Source organism: Taudactylus pleione, unplaced genomic scaffold, assembly GCF_031769625.1.
Source record: "Taudactylus pleione unplaced genomic scaffold, aTauple2 ptg000306l, whole genome shotgun sequence".
Taxonomy (NCBI): Eukaryota; Metazoa; Chordata; class Amphibia; order Anura; family Myobatrachidae; genus Taudactylus; species Taudactylus pleione.
In genome coordinates, this window is record NW_028284707.1 from 1388473 (window position 1) to 1403056 (window position 14584).

Here is a 14584-nt window from a genome sequence, read left to right on the forward strand (position 1 = left end):
GCATCTTGAATGGTATCAGGCAAGGATGTGCATTATCACTGCTTATTTTTGCCCTGGTTATAGAGCCTCTTGCTAGCCGGATCCGATCCAACCTAGATATTACAGGCATCCCTGTTGGGGGCTCTCAAAATAAGCTTTCCCTTTTCATGAACAATGTCCTCCTTACTTGTCGGGCTACAAAGTCAAGTACGATAAATCGGCAGCTCTGCCTTTGCGCATTCCAAAATATACCTTGGACCGTCTCTATGTCAATCTTGCCTTCACATGGCGACAAGACTCTATAAATTATGTTGGAGTTCACCTGACCAAGATAAGGCCAACTAACTTCCCCTCTTTGGGGCTATTGAAAGGAAATCTCTTGCTGGCAAAGGTACTTTGTATCTTGGACAGGTCGTATAAATGCAATAAAATTAATTAATTAATTAATGTTCTTCCTAAATTATTGTATCTCTTCCAGGCTCTCCCCATAGCAGCTCCTGGTCGTATTCTCGCTTCCCTACAATCCTTCTATTTTCAAGGGTTCCCATGAGAGATGTCCTTTTAAGGGTTCCCACCAGGGGGGGTCTGGGTCTCCCGTTGCTCTCTAAATATTACCAGGCCTCTAGACTCAGCCAATTAGTTGCTTGGCGCTCCCCCAGTGGAACTAAGTGATGGGTTGCTCTGGAATCGGCTTTTCCGTAAACATAGACCTTCATCTGCCTTGTCAATACCCATGATGCACTCTCTGTCTGGGATTCTCTCATCGCCAAATTCTGTCTTTTCACTTATCCTTCGCCTCAAACTCCCCTGTGGCATCATCTCTCCTTTCCTCCAGGCCAATTATCCTACTTGGCTTTTATCTGTACTGCAGCTGGTATCACCCATTTCCAATATGACACGCAATACTTTGCAGATATCCAGGAGAATCATCTTCTCCCTCACTCATTTAACAATACCTTCAAAATTCTGAATTTTGTCACCTCATCTTTTACCAACTCCGGTCCCCCCCCCCCCCACCCCAGAATCCCATGGCGATGGAACGATTATGCACCTATCTCTCAATGGATAGGGGTATTATTTCCCAACTGTAACACTTCATCTTAACCGTGGATACCCCCCTTCCTCCCTGGAAGATCACATTATTGTCTGGGAAGTGTCTAGTTGCACCTCTAGTTGAGGCCATCTGGAAAGCAATTCATCCAAACATTTCTAAATGTTCCATTAATGTTTCTATTAAGGAGAACTTAACCTTGTAACCAACCACCTCAAACTTGTTTTGGCGGCAATGCAGCCCGGCAGGATCTTTTTTTCATCTCTAGTGGACTTGTACACTCATAACACCATTCTGGACAATGGTCCAATCACTTTTAAGATCTGTAATCCCTGCAAGCCCCCCTCTTATTCAGTCATCACTGCTGCTATGTGACCCAGAATGCCAGTTACCCAAACACTCTAACTAGCTGATCCTCCACATTACCTGTGCTGCCAAACTATAGATTGCTAAGACTTGGAAACAACACTACCCCCCATCCCGCCAAGAATGGATTAACCTGGATCTGGCTTGTATCTAAAATGGAATATGTCACCAGCCTCCAAAATAACACAGTGGACAAGTTCCATGCTTTGTGAGTACCTTGGTATAGAATACTTAATGCAACCCGTCCTGGCCTTGTGTCACAGTTGGTGCTAGTGAGTTACCTGTATCAGGTGATGAACTGGAATCACTGGAGGCCAGCTGGACTGGAACCATGGGTAACATGTATAGCTCTTTTAATAAAAGAAGTGGGTAGCAGTGAGAACTGCCTTTGGAGATGAGTGACTGGAACTGGAAACTTGAGACGTTGGAATGAGACCAGAAGGAACTTGGAGGGACCGGCAGGTAGGCTGACTGAGCTGGTTGGGTTACCAGTAGATGAGCTTGCAGATGGATGGTAGCGTGGATGCTACTTGTTGTGGCATGGGAAGCCGTGGGCAGACGCTGGCAGCTGGGTGGCTACGTGGAGCGGCTGGATAGCCGTGGGCAGACGTTGGCAGCTGGGTAGCTACGTGGAGCGGCTGGATAGCCGTGGGTAGACGCTGGTAGCTGGGTGGCTACGTGGAGCAGCTGGATAGCCGTGGGCAGACGCTGGCAGCTGGGTGGCTATGTGGAGCGGCTGGATAGCCGTGGGTAGAGGCTGGTAGCTGGGTGGCTACGTGGAGCAGCTGGATAGCCGTGGGTAGACGCTGGTAGCTGGGTAGCTACGTGGAGTGGCTGGATAGCCGTGGGTAGAGGCTGGTAGCTGGGTGGCTACATGGAGCGGCTGGATAGCTGTGGGTAGACGCTGGTTGCTGGGTGGCTACGTGGAGCGGCTGGATAGCTGTGGGTAGACGCTGGTAGCTGGGTGGCTACGTGAAGCGGCTGGATAGCCGTGAGTAGACGCTGGTAGCTGGGTAGCTATGTGGAGCGGCTGGATAGCCGTGAGTAGACGCTGGTAGCTGGGTGGCTACGTGGAGCGGCTGGATAGCCATTGGTGAGAGATGGTGGCGTGGAAGCCACTTAGTGCGGCCTGGGAGCCGTGGGTGAGATGGTGGTGTGGAAGCCACTTGGTGCGGCCTGGGAGCCGTGGGTGAGAGATGGTGGCGTGGAAGCCACTTGGTGCGGCCTGGGAGCCGTGGGTGAGAGATGGTGGCGTGGAAGCCACCAGGTGCGGCCTGGGAGCCATGGGTGAGAGATGGTGGCATGGAAGCCACTTGGTGCGGCCTGTGAGCCGTGGGTGAGAGATGGTGGCATGGAAGCCACTTGGTGCGGCCTGGGAGCCGTGGGTGAGAGATGGTGGCATGGAAGCCACTACGTGCGGCCTGGGAGCCGTGGGTGAGAGATGGTAGCGTGGATAGCTGAACTCAGCAGGCTTATGGATAGCACTGGTCTAGGAACCAGCAGGAGCCTGGGACATACTGGTACACAGAGGTATAGCTATAGCACAAGTAGTACACCATGGAACGTAACAAGAAGTTCAAGCACTGAGTGCTATTAGAAGAGGATCTATATACCTAGAGTCTGGCAGTGATTGGTGGATACAGACAGGTGGTCTGGCAGTGGCATTCTGAGTGGAGCAAGGCACAACATGCAGAGGGAGAGATCATCTCTGCAGCCCTTTGAGAATCAGGACCACACCTGTAATTCCAATTAAGACTAGCAAAGCTCACAGACAGAGCAGGGTCCAGTGATTAATCAGTGTGGGGAGGAAAGCAGTCTGCACACAGAGAGATCACAGCCAGCATGATTCAGCCAGAGCAGATGTCCCAGGAGAATTACAAACACAGATCCATGGAGCAGCTGGCAGAGGTAAGTCACAAAAGGTAAAAACTAGCCAGGATTGTGACAGTACCCCCCTCTTCATGGGTGGACACTGAACACCCAAATAAATACATAGGAGAACATGAAAAAATATGACACCCAGGAAACTGAAAAACTTTCTTCCAAACATGACATTACAGGAGCTTCAAACATAGGGACACCATCACTCTAGAAACGTCTCTTAGACATCCTCTTAATTCTTACATTTATTGGGATACCAGGAGTGGAAATTCTTCAAAGGGGATGTTTCAAGACCTTCGTCGATTCTTCTTTCTGCTGCGAGAACGTTTTGTGCCAACCAACAGACATGGGATCTCTGATAACTCCTGTGGAAATACACGACTGGAAAGGACAGGGTCAAATGGCAGATGGTTTTCAGGGAATGGAGAATTATCATATGCAGGATCGAGTTCAGACTCCGAGTCAGTATCTAAAGGTAAAATGGAAGGTTTACTAGGACTTGACCAATGATAGGACTCCTGGGAGGAACTAAGCGAAATATAACCATTTTTGATGTTTTTTTGGGAGGTACCGCAGTATGAAGAGGAAAAGGAGGTGGACGCACATCTCGTGTTCAGGGATGCCGATTCTATAGCGCCACTCTCCTTGGATGCTCCGAATTCAGCACGTTGGCCCTTGAAAACTTGACCTTGTTCGGATTTCAGGGAAATGGAGGACTCAGCAGAGGATGATTCCTTAGTAGAACCAACAAACTGCTTGGACTGATTGCCAGAACTGAGAATTTCACTAGAATTTCGGTTGACAGGTTTAAGAGCAAACTCTTTAATAACAGCTTCACTGAAAGTTTTTATACTTAGAAGCTCAGGATCTTTTGACTCGATGAAAGGGTTGGCCCAGTCCAACGCCTTACCTCTAAAGGAAGCGAAAAGGTATTTAGTAAAGTTGGTAGAAGTGATACCACAAGCTGGATCTGCTTCCATGATTGCAGCATAATGCTTCAGTAATGCAAAGTATTGCGATAAGTCCCCATCGAAAAATATGCATCCTGGAGTATCCGATGAAGTTTGTGTGTTCGAGGAGTGTGAAGTTGATAGCTGTTCGGTACTTGGACTAACTAAAGGAACTGGAAGGAGTCCTGAGAAGCCAGAGACAGCAGCTTCAACAATCGAGGCTGAGAACAGACTACAGGAACTGTCATCCTCCGGAACGGTATTAGCAGGAGACGTTGAACAGGAACCAGGATCAGGTTTTGTAGTACAAGACTCATCTCCCTGATAACTGGCACTTGAAACCCCCTCCTGAGGCATGAGACTTGAGACACCCTCCTGAGGTGCGCGACTTGAGATCCCCTCCTGGGGTGTGAAACTTGAGACCCCCTCCTGGGGTGTGAAACTTGAGACCCCCTCCTGGGGTGCAAGACTTGAAACCCTCTCCTGGGGTGCGAGACTTGAAACCCCCTCCTGGACTGAGGCACTTGAATTCCCCTCCTGGGGAATAGCACTAGAAACCCCATCCTGGGGTATGAGACTTGAGACCCACTCCTGGGGTGCAGGACTGGAGACCCCTTCCTGGGGTGCGAGACTTGAGATCCCCTCCTGGGGTGCGAGACTTGAGAACCCCTCCTGGGGTGCGAGACTTGAGCCCCTCCTGGGGTGCGAAACTTGAGACCCCCTCCTGGGGTGCGAGACTTGAAACCCCCTCCTGGGGTACGAGACTTGAGATCCCCTTCTGGAATGAGGCACTTGAATTCCCCTCCTGGGCAATAGCACTAGAAACCCCATCCTGGGGTATGAGACTTGAGACCCCCTCCTGGGGTGCGAGACTTGAGACCCCCTCCTGGGGTGCGAGACTTGAGACCCCCACCTGGGGTGCGAGACTTGAGACCCCCTCCTGGGGGGCAAAACTTGAGACCCCCTCCTGGGGTGCGAGACTTGAAACCCCCTCCTGGGGTACGAGACTTGAGATCCCCTTCTGGAATGAGGCACTTGAATTCCCCTCCTGGGGAATAGCACTAGAAACCCCATCCTGGGGTATGAGACTTGAGACCCCCTCCTGGGGTGCGAGACTTGAGATCCCCTCCTGGGGTGCGAGACTTGAGAACCCCTCCTGGGGTGCGAGACTTGAGCCCCTCCTGGGGTGCGAAACTTGAGACCCCCTCCTGGGGTGCAAGACTTGAAACCCCCTCCTGGGGTACGAGACTTGAGATCCCCTTCTGGAATGAGGCACTTGAATTCCCCTCCTGGGCAATAGCACTAGAAACCCCATCCTGGGGTATGAGACTTGAGACCCCCTCCTGGGGTGCGAGACTTGAGACCCCCTCCTGGGGTGCGAGACTTGAGACCCCCACCTGGGGTGCGAGACTTGAGACCCCCTCCTGGGGGGCAAAACTTGAGACCCCCTCCTGGGGTGCGAGACTTGAAACCCCCTCCTGGGGTACGAGACTTGAGATCCCCTTCTGGAATGAGGCACTTGAATTCCCCTCCTGGGGAATAGCACTAGAAACCCCATCCTGGGGTATGAGACTTGAGACCCCCTCCTGGGGTGCGAGACTTGAGACCCCCTCCTGGGGTGCAAGACTTGAGACCCCCTCCTGGGGTGCGAGACTTGAGACCCCCTCCTGGGGTGCGCAACTTGAAACCCCCTCCTGGGGTACAGAACTTGACACTCCCTGTTGGAGTGTGGGACCCAAAATCCCCTTCTGGGGAAGCTGACTCGACTTTTCCTTTTGGGGTATGGAACATGAACCCCCCTTTTGGTATGCGAGGACAGAGACTTCCTCCTGGGGTGAGTGACTCAAAACCCCTTCTTGGGTTACGAGACTTGAGGACCCTCCTGGGGTTGAGACTCTGGAGACCCCTCCTGGGGTTGCCAACTGGAGTTCCCTACCGGAACAGGCAAAATTCGGGCTGGAACCGGAACATGCAGAATCCGGGCTGGGACCGGAACAGGCAGAATCCGGGCTGGGACCGGAACAGGCATTGAGACGTTGACACCTGGAACCACTGCTGGAATTGCAAAGGGAACAGTCCTTGATAAAGTGGTCAGAAGCTCCACAATAACGACAGAGATGTAAAGCTTTACGCCGCTGGCGTTCAGCCACAGAGAGCTGGGAGCGCGGGTAACTTCGATGTCTCACTTTATTTGGCATGAAAGAATCTTTGGTTCTTAGAGATTCCAAGACAGAGTTTTTAGTTGAGACAGAGGTAGCTCTAAGAAATTCAGGAATGATCTGAAAGATTTTGCTGAGTAGAGCCTGTAGCTGTTCCAGCAGTTGATGGAAAGTAGTTAGGGGTTCAGGTAAGATTTGGGTATCATCTAGCCGGTTAGTCAGAATTTGCAGAAGCTGTAGTACTTGATGCTGTACCGCCTCCTGTGAATCCAAACGAGTGATTAGGTTACGGAAAGCACTTGATCCAGGATTAGTTGCTTGATCCGCCACCATCGTTAGGCTTGAACATACTGTCACAGTTGGTGCTAGTGAGTTACCTGTATCAGGTGATGAACTGGAATCACTGGAGGCCGGCTGGACTGGAATCATGGGTAACATGTATAGCTCTTTTAATAAAAGAAGTGGGTAGCAGTGAGAACTGCCTTTGGTGATGAGTGACTGGAACTGGAAACTTGAGACGTTGGAATGAGACCAGAAGGAACTTGGAGGGACCGGACTGGGACCGGCAGGTAGGCTGACTGAGCTGGTTGGGGTACCAGTAGATGAGCTTGCAGATGGATGGTAGTGTGGATGCTACTTGTTGTGGCTTGGGAAGCCGTGGGCAGACGCTGGCAGCTGGGTGGCTACGTGGAGCGGCTGGATAGCCGTGGGTAGACGCTGGTAGCTGGGTGGCTACGTGGAGCAGCTGGATAGCCGTGGGTAGATGCTGGTAGCTGGGTAGCTACGTGGAGCGGCTGGATAGCCGTGGGCAGACGCTGGCAGCTGGGTGGCTATGTGGAGCAGCTGGATAGCCGTGGGTAGACACTGGTAGCTGGGTAGCTACGTGGAGCGGCTGGATAGCCGTGGGTAGAGGCTGGTAGCTGGGTGGCTACGTGGAGCAGCTGGATAGCCGTGGGTAGACACTGGTAGCTGGGTAGCTACGTGGAGCGGCTGGATAGCTGTGGGTAGATGCTGGTAGCTGGGTGGCTACGTGAAGTGGCTGGATAGCCGTGAGTAGACACTGGTAGCTGGGTAGCTATGTGGAGTGGCTGGATAGCCATGGGTAGACGCTGGTAGCTGGGTGGCTACGTGGAGCGGCTGGATAGCCGTTGGTGAGAGATGGTGGCGTGGAAGCCACTTGGTGCGGCCTGTGAGCCGTGGGTGAGAGATGGTGGCGTGGAAGCCACTTGGTGCAGCCTGGGAGCCGTGGGTGAGAAATGGTGGCGTGGAAGCCACTTGGTGCGGCCTGGGAGCCGTGGGTGAGAGATGGTGGCATGGAAGCCACTTGGTGCGGCCTGGGAGCCGTGGGTGAGAGATGGTAGCGTGGATAGCTGAATGCAGCAGGCTTACGGATAGCACTGGTCTAGGAACCAGCAGAGCCTTGGACATACTGGTACACAGAGGTATAGCTATAGCACAAGTAGTACACCATGGAACGTAACAAGATGTTCAAGCACTGAGTGCTATTAGAAGAGGATCTATATACCTAGAGTCTGGCAGCGATTGGTGGATACAGACAGGTGGTCTGGCAGTGGCATTCTGAGTGGCGCAACGCACAACATGCAGAGGGAGAGATCATCTCTGCAGCCCTTTGAGAATCAGGACCACACCTGTAATTCAATTAAGACTAGCAAAGCTCACAGACAGAGCAGGGTCCAGGTGATTAATCAGTGTGGGGAGGAAAGCAGTCTGCACACAGAGAGATCACAGCCAGCATGATTCAGCCAGAGCAGATGTCCCAGGAGAATTACAAACACAGATCCATGGAGCAGCTGGCAGAGGTAAGTCACAAAAGGTAAAAACTAGCCAGGATTGTGACACCTGGCTTAAATTAGACTTCTTTTACCTTTATCCTATTTATTTTAATTTCTGTAGTTCCACTTTCTTCCCATCCCCCAGATTCGCTTACCTACCTGCACCTCCTTTCTAGGGCTTCTACCTTTCTCTCATCAAAGTTCTCCCCTCCCTTGCGACTCTAGTTCCATTCTGGACATAAGTTTCGAATCCTTACATGTACCCTCCTGCTTTTCTGCATTGCTAGCCGTAGTTTTACTACCAGATGAGGGCCATGACTTCATCTCCAGATAATGGGGAGAAAGAAGTCAGAATTGGTAAGATGGATGGGGAGTGGCGAGCTGGGAAAGGAGGGGGAAGGACACTGAGGGCCTGGTGAGATGTGATCTCCTGACATACGGAGTCTATTTATATGCAAAGTGGATGGCAAAGTCAAAGGCAGAGTAAGGAGGGGAGGCATGGAAGGGGGGCAGAGGAGGGAGTTGAAAGTAGCAAAGACACAATGGGTGTAGCATGACTCATAGGAGAGAAGGTTCTTTAAATATAACTGTTAAGAGAGGGAGAGGGCAGAACTGTAAATTGAGAGCATAAATTTGAAATGGAAGAAGTCTGCATTGGAGTGCGATTTCTACCACTGTCGTTCATCGGTTGTGAACACTTTTGCAGGGGCTTGGTGCTTTTGGAGTGCCAGAATTGAGGAGTGGATCTGCAAGGGTGAGTAATGACCTCTGGGGCAACAGAGACGAGAGCAGAAGTAAGGGAGACATATTATAGGGATACGGCTTGGTCAGGGCAGGAGAGAAAGACAATGGAGGAGAGAAGTAAGCTGAGGACGGAGGATAAGGACAGCCTCAATGTTACTCTTGGTGACGGTAGTCTTGGGAGGCAGACGTGGAGAAGGAGTGAGGCATAAGTTAAAAGAGAGAAGGTGATGGTCACAGATAGGGCCGGGGGGCTTCATTTAATCAGTGTGAGTGAAGACCAGATCAAGAGTGTGTCCAATCACAAGGGAGGGTGAAGAGGTCCATTGGGAGAGACCAAATGATGATGTAAGTATAAAATGTTTAGAGGCAGAGGAATCTTTGGGAACATCGATAGGGATATTGAAGTCACCCAAGATGAGGGTGGAAGGTCTGAAGAGAGTAAGATGGGGTGCCAGCAAGCAAAGTTGTCAAAGAATTTGGAGCTATGGCCAGGTGGATGATAGCTTGACGTCTACTTGAAGGTGAAAAGGTTGTAAGGGGTGATAGCATGAACTTTGAATGTAGAAAATGAGTAGGGAAAGTTCTGAGTGTATGAGTCGGTAGGAGTAACCGAACAATATAATGTACCTCAACACCACCCCCATGGTGACTCCCGGGCCTAGAGGAGGAGGGGGTGAATGTAAGGCCCCCAGTGGAGAGAGCTATGGGAGAAAACTGCAGACCATTGGCCGGCTGAGGTGACCCATGGGGTCACGCAGCCGGCCTTCGCAGCTGCGAGGAAGAGGCCAGGAAATCTCTGTCAGCCTGGCCTCTTCCCTCCCCCCCAACGGCGGCGACATGCCTCCGTTTCAGGAAATGGAGGACATTGCCGCCCCCAAAGGCAGCAGACTGTCAATCACTGAGTTTACGTGCAGGCTCGCAAATTCATCGGGAATCTGCGTTCAGTAGTGCACTAACATGCACTGCTGAATTAGGCCGTCAGAGCGGAGTGTCCAGGTTATGCAGACAGCGAGTGGTAGTAGTTAAAAGTCAGTTAACTCACAATGGTTTGTTGAAAGCTGTCCTTCTGACGCAGTTTTTCAAATCAGTACTTTGGATGCAATAACCTGCAGCAATGCTGAAACATTACTAGCACATGCTATATGTGCTATACAGTAACATGTAGGGCATGCAGTGACTTAACGCTCATATGACATACTGTATATCTGTCTCTACCCCTATGGACTGCATATGAAATGTTAGGCAAAATAAAATGTATCCAGTGCTGCTAGAAGATTGCAGCTGACTGGGCTTAGAGCTACCACAAACACCAGCAGCCCTGCAGCTAAAACACTGGCAGTGACACAGGAGGTTTGGTGACGTCACTGTGTCACGTGACGCGGGCACTCGTTCATCCCGGAAGTGGGGCACATTTCCGAAGTTTGCACGGTCAGTGTGACAGTGAGTGCATGCATGTAAACCTAACCTCTAATGTGCCTTTGTATTGGATTTCCCCCCAGCACCCTGTACTCAGCAATGATAACCTGTATAGTTTGCATTTACTAGTATTGTTCTGCGAGGCTGAACGGAAATTGTTAGCATACAGTATGTTAAATCTGTTTACATTGTGTCCTTGTGTCACATTGCAGGTCAGAGTCCTAGTGACAGATCTCTGCAGCAGTCATGGCTCTGAGGCTGTGCTCCCAACATCTTCTGAGAAGCAGCAGGAACGCATATCTGTGCAGGCTCTTCTCCCTGACAGCCTCTGCCAGACACCCTACCACCCCTGATGCTAGGAGTGCACTGTACACCCCGGAGCACAATGCAATCAGAGAGTCACTGAGGAAGGTACAATAGAAGCTATGCACTATATTGCAAGCATGACTGGGGATGCAATGGGATGTACATAGCTCGTGCATTTTATTTTGCAACTTTATGTGTAATTGATATTTTTTTGTTGGCATCACAGGCATTTAGATAGTAGAAAGTGCTATATATAAATGATGTGAATAAATACTGTTAATGTGAATACACATAACTTTGTTTAAAGAGTGCAACTAAATAATTAAATATGGCTCATAATTAAAAAAAATTGATCTATGGTAGTGAGTGAAGACTCTGCACCAGCTATTGCGCAGACTGCGGGCCTGATTCATTACCGATCGCAGCAGCGATTACGCACGCATGCGAACAGTCCCGATCGCAGTGACTATGCAGACCCATTGCAGAGTGATTGATAGGAAGTGGCGTTTGTGGGAGGTCGGATAAAGGCAGGCTTGCCAGTGCGTTTTAACGCCGTTGCATGGGCGTGCAGAAATTATCCACTGTGATGTTCAACACAGCCTGAGCACTCATAGCGTGCAAAGAAGTTAGCAATTCCTGAGTAAGGTCAAGGCTTGTGCGTGAGGCTGCGATGGTACTCTATTGTACTGATGGTTTCGCAGTATTGCTAAACATTACGGAAGTGTGTAAGGCTAAGTGGGCGTCCTTATGTAGTACACCCACCAGCGGCATTGCAATGAATTAGCATACTGTCGCAGTTGAACTTTGTGCGTAATCGCTATTGCAGTTGCTTTTCGTAGTGAATCAGGCCCTGTATTCGCTAGCTCTGCATCTCTTTTTGAACCGATAATTATAATTAACAAGTGTATTAAAACAAAACACATGGAGGGACAGCGACTCTGATAGGTGCCCGTCCCTGCGATGTGAAAAGGTAAAGAAAATGCGAATGCGATCACTTTACTTTCTGTATAAGGGACTGGCTACACTACTGCACATTCCAAGTGCTGGGGATGGATCCCATGAGGTTCCCCCACCATTGGCCAGTCAGATTGGGGATGTATTCCCTAAGGTTTTGCATTTCTCCATGTTGAACTATTGATCCCAGCCTGCACTAGATGCCTTAAGCTGCCCACACACAGCGATTTTTTTTTACCCGATCTGGCCAATTCCGACACATTGGAACGACAGATCGGGTAAAAAATGCCCAAATCGTGAGTCCCCACTCACGATCACCATGCGATGTGTGTCCCCTCAGGTCGCACATCGCATCGTCAGATCTACCATGTTGTACGGCAGATCTGGCAATCTAGGACACAATGCACTATGAAAAAATGTCTGGCTGCAGGAGATCGGATGAAGATTGGACAGCATATCGTGTGCAGATCGTGTGCTGAGCTGCCGGGGACAGTTTCAAGGGAAATCGGAAAAATTGGCTGATTGTAAGTATATCAGTATGTGTGTGGGCACTGTTTGGGAATGCTGGTGCTTGTAGTACTACAAGAGCCAGCGTACCCATGGAGGGCAGTGCATGCTGACACTTGTAGAACTACAAGAGCCATCATACCCTTACATCCAGGGTCTGCTGTGTCCAGGAGTGCAACTTGCAAAAATTCTGAGCCCTCTTACCCAGATGATATTTTCAAGGAAGGGGTTATTATTCCAATCTGTTTCTGATTCAGAAACCGAATCGGGCTTTTCGCCCTATACTAAAACTAAAAACCCTCAACAGGTTTATCCATGTACCCAAGTTTATTTTGGAAACTCTCCGATCAATTAATTTGGCAATGGAGCCGGGGGATTACATGGTTTCCCTGGACATTCAGGATGCATATCTGCATGTTCCTATGATACCATCCAACAGCAATTGTTACAGTTTGTTGTCCTTTAGTAACATTACCAATTTCAGGCTCTAACCTTTGGCCTATCTACGGTTCCCTGGGTATTTACCAAAATAATGGAAGTCATGACGGCCTATCTCAGGCGTCAGGGAGTCAGAATTATTCCATATCTGGACGACTTTCTGATATTGGCGCAGACTCCGGTATTTTAAAAAAATCACCTTCAAATGACCATAACCTGCCTACAAAGGCACGGCTGGATCATCAATTGGAAGAAATTGTCACTTTCTCCAACACAACAGATGGTACATCTGTGAGTGTTTCTGGGTTCTCTGGATTAAAGGGTGTTTCTACCAGAGGACAAGATTGCGGATCTATCATTGCAAATACGCAAGCTGATTGTTACAAGTCGCAGTCACGACTTGTCTCCTTAAAGCAGATTACCCAGTCAGGACAGGCTTACTCCAGGTTCTTCTGTTGCTAGGCGATCGGCACACCTCAGGAAGTGATGTATCATCCTCAGTGCAGCATGATTTATCCATCCTCCTATTTATACAAACTGGACTTTTGCCGCCGCGACGACTATAGCGTTCCTGTGGGTTCTCTTGGCTCAGTGGCACGAGCAGTATCCTGTCGAATCTGTTGGAAGGATCTCCGTCTCCTTGTACTCAAACCTATGTATTGTCCGTCAAAACCGTGAATGCTAATTTACACACAAACTTGTACTCAAACCTACGTATTGTCCGTCAGGACTTCAGACGCTAATTTGTACACAAACCTGTACACACACTTGTACTCAAACTTACTTACTGTCTGTCAGGACTTTGGACGCCAATATGTACATTAACTCATACTCTAATCTAAGTACTATTCATCAGGACGTTGTACCTTGTTCAGTGCTCAAGCCACAACATCTGCTCTCAAAGGCAAATCTATTGTCAAACTCTTCAATACGGACTCTAAACCACAACATCTGCTCTCAAAGCCAAATCAATTGTCAAACTCTTCAGCATCGGCTCCAAGCCGCACCATCGGCTTTCAAAGCCAACTCAAATATTTTCCTCTCCTCAGCACGGGCTCCAAGCCACAACAATTGCTCTCAGAGCCAAATCAATTATTTAACTCTTCAGTACGGGGTTCAAGCCGTTTTTTCTATTTTATAATCATACCACATTTCCTACCAACAGAATCTTGAACCTGCTTCTTGCTGCATCGATAGAGTACCACCTCCTGTTCTGGATCTATACTCCTATCTACTATCCTCGATTTAGTCTCCATTCCTACTGTTGCTCTCACCATTGTATTGTTTTGCTCCTCCATGTGAATTGCTACTACATCGATCTGTAAGTCCAGGCGGCCGCTTAAGTACCGGTGAACGTATCCCAGTTCTAAGGGAGCAACGGGCGGTTGTTATTGGCAAAAGATCTCGCTAGCCTGGTTGTAGACTTTTCACGTGGAGTAGGCATTGGATATCATAACACTGATAAGCGAAGGGTATCCATTCTGTTAAGAATGCAGTTCCTGGGATCAATGTTATCCACCTTTTAACATGGTGTAGTATTATTATTATTATCCTTTATTTATATGGCGCCACAAAGGTTCCGCAGCGCCTTACACAGTACATAAATGAGCACACAAGAAAAACAGTTAATAGTAATACAAAACAATGCAGGACAAGGACAAGGTTATAAACTCAGCTGCAAAACACAAGCAGCAGGACATGAGCAACCAGGTGTTAGGTGCCGTTGTGGGGAGTTAGGAGTAAATGATACTATAAGTAGGGGGAGGAGAAACACGTGAGGATGAGGGCCCTGCTCGTGAGAGCTTACATTCTAAAGGGGAAGGGCAGACAGACAGGGGCGACACAGAGGGGTAGATAGTGAAGAAGGAGCATGGAGCAGTGGGTTAGGATATGTGCTGCGGAATGTGTGTGTATAAGACGACCTGATGTTATGTAAAAATTAAGTCCTTCATACATCTATCTCTATGATAGAAAATAGATTGTTTGTGTTATTTACATGAGAGATGTACAAAGTAAAGTAGAAGCACTTTAATTTGTGTG

General features: G+C 49.2%; 1 protein-coding gene across 2 annotated transcripts in view; it reads left to right on the top strand.

Annotated features, from left to right (window-relative positions):
* The first annotated feature begins 10282 nt into the window (after positions 1–10282).
* Positions 10283–14584, top strand: part of LOC148511434 (putative acyl-CoA dehydrogenase 6) — a 115950-nt gene continuing 111648 nt past the window's right edge. Inside the window, exons 1-2 of one of the 2 annotated variants that reach the window (XM_088442223.1) lie at positions 10283–10351; positions 10552–10750. In XM_088442223.1, the coding sequence (XP_088298349.1) occupies positions 10586–10750 (165 nt within the window). In that variant the 5' untranslated portion in view covers positions 10283–10351; positions 10552–10585. Of the gene's footprint in view, positions 10364–10551; positions 10751–14584 lie in introns of both variants that reach the window. The other variant, XM_088442224.1, reaches the window with a different exon arrangement.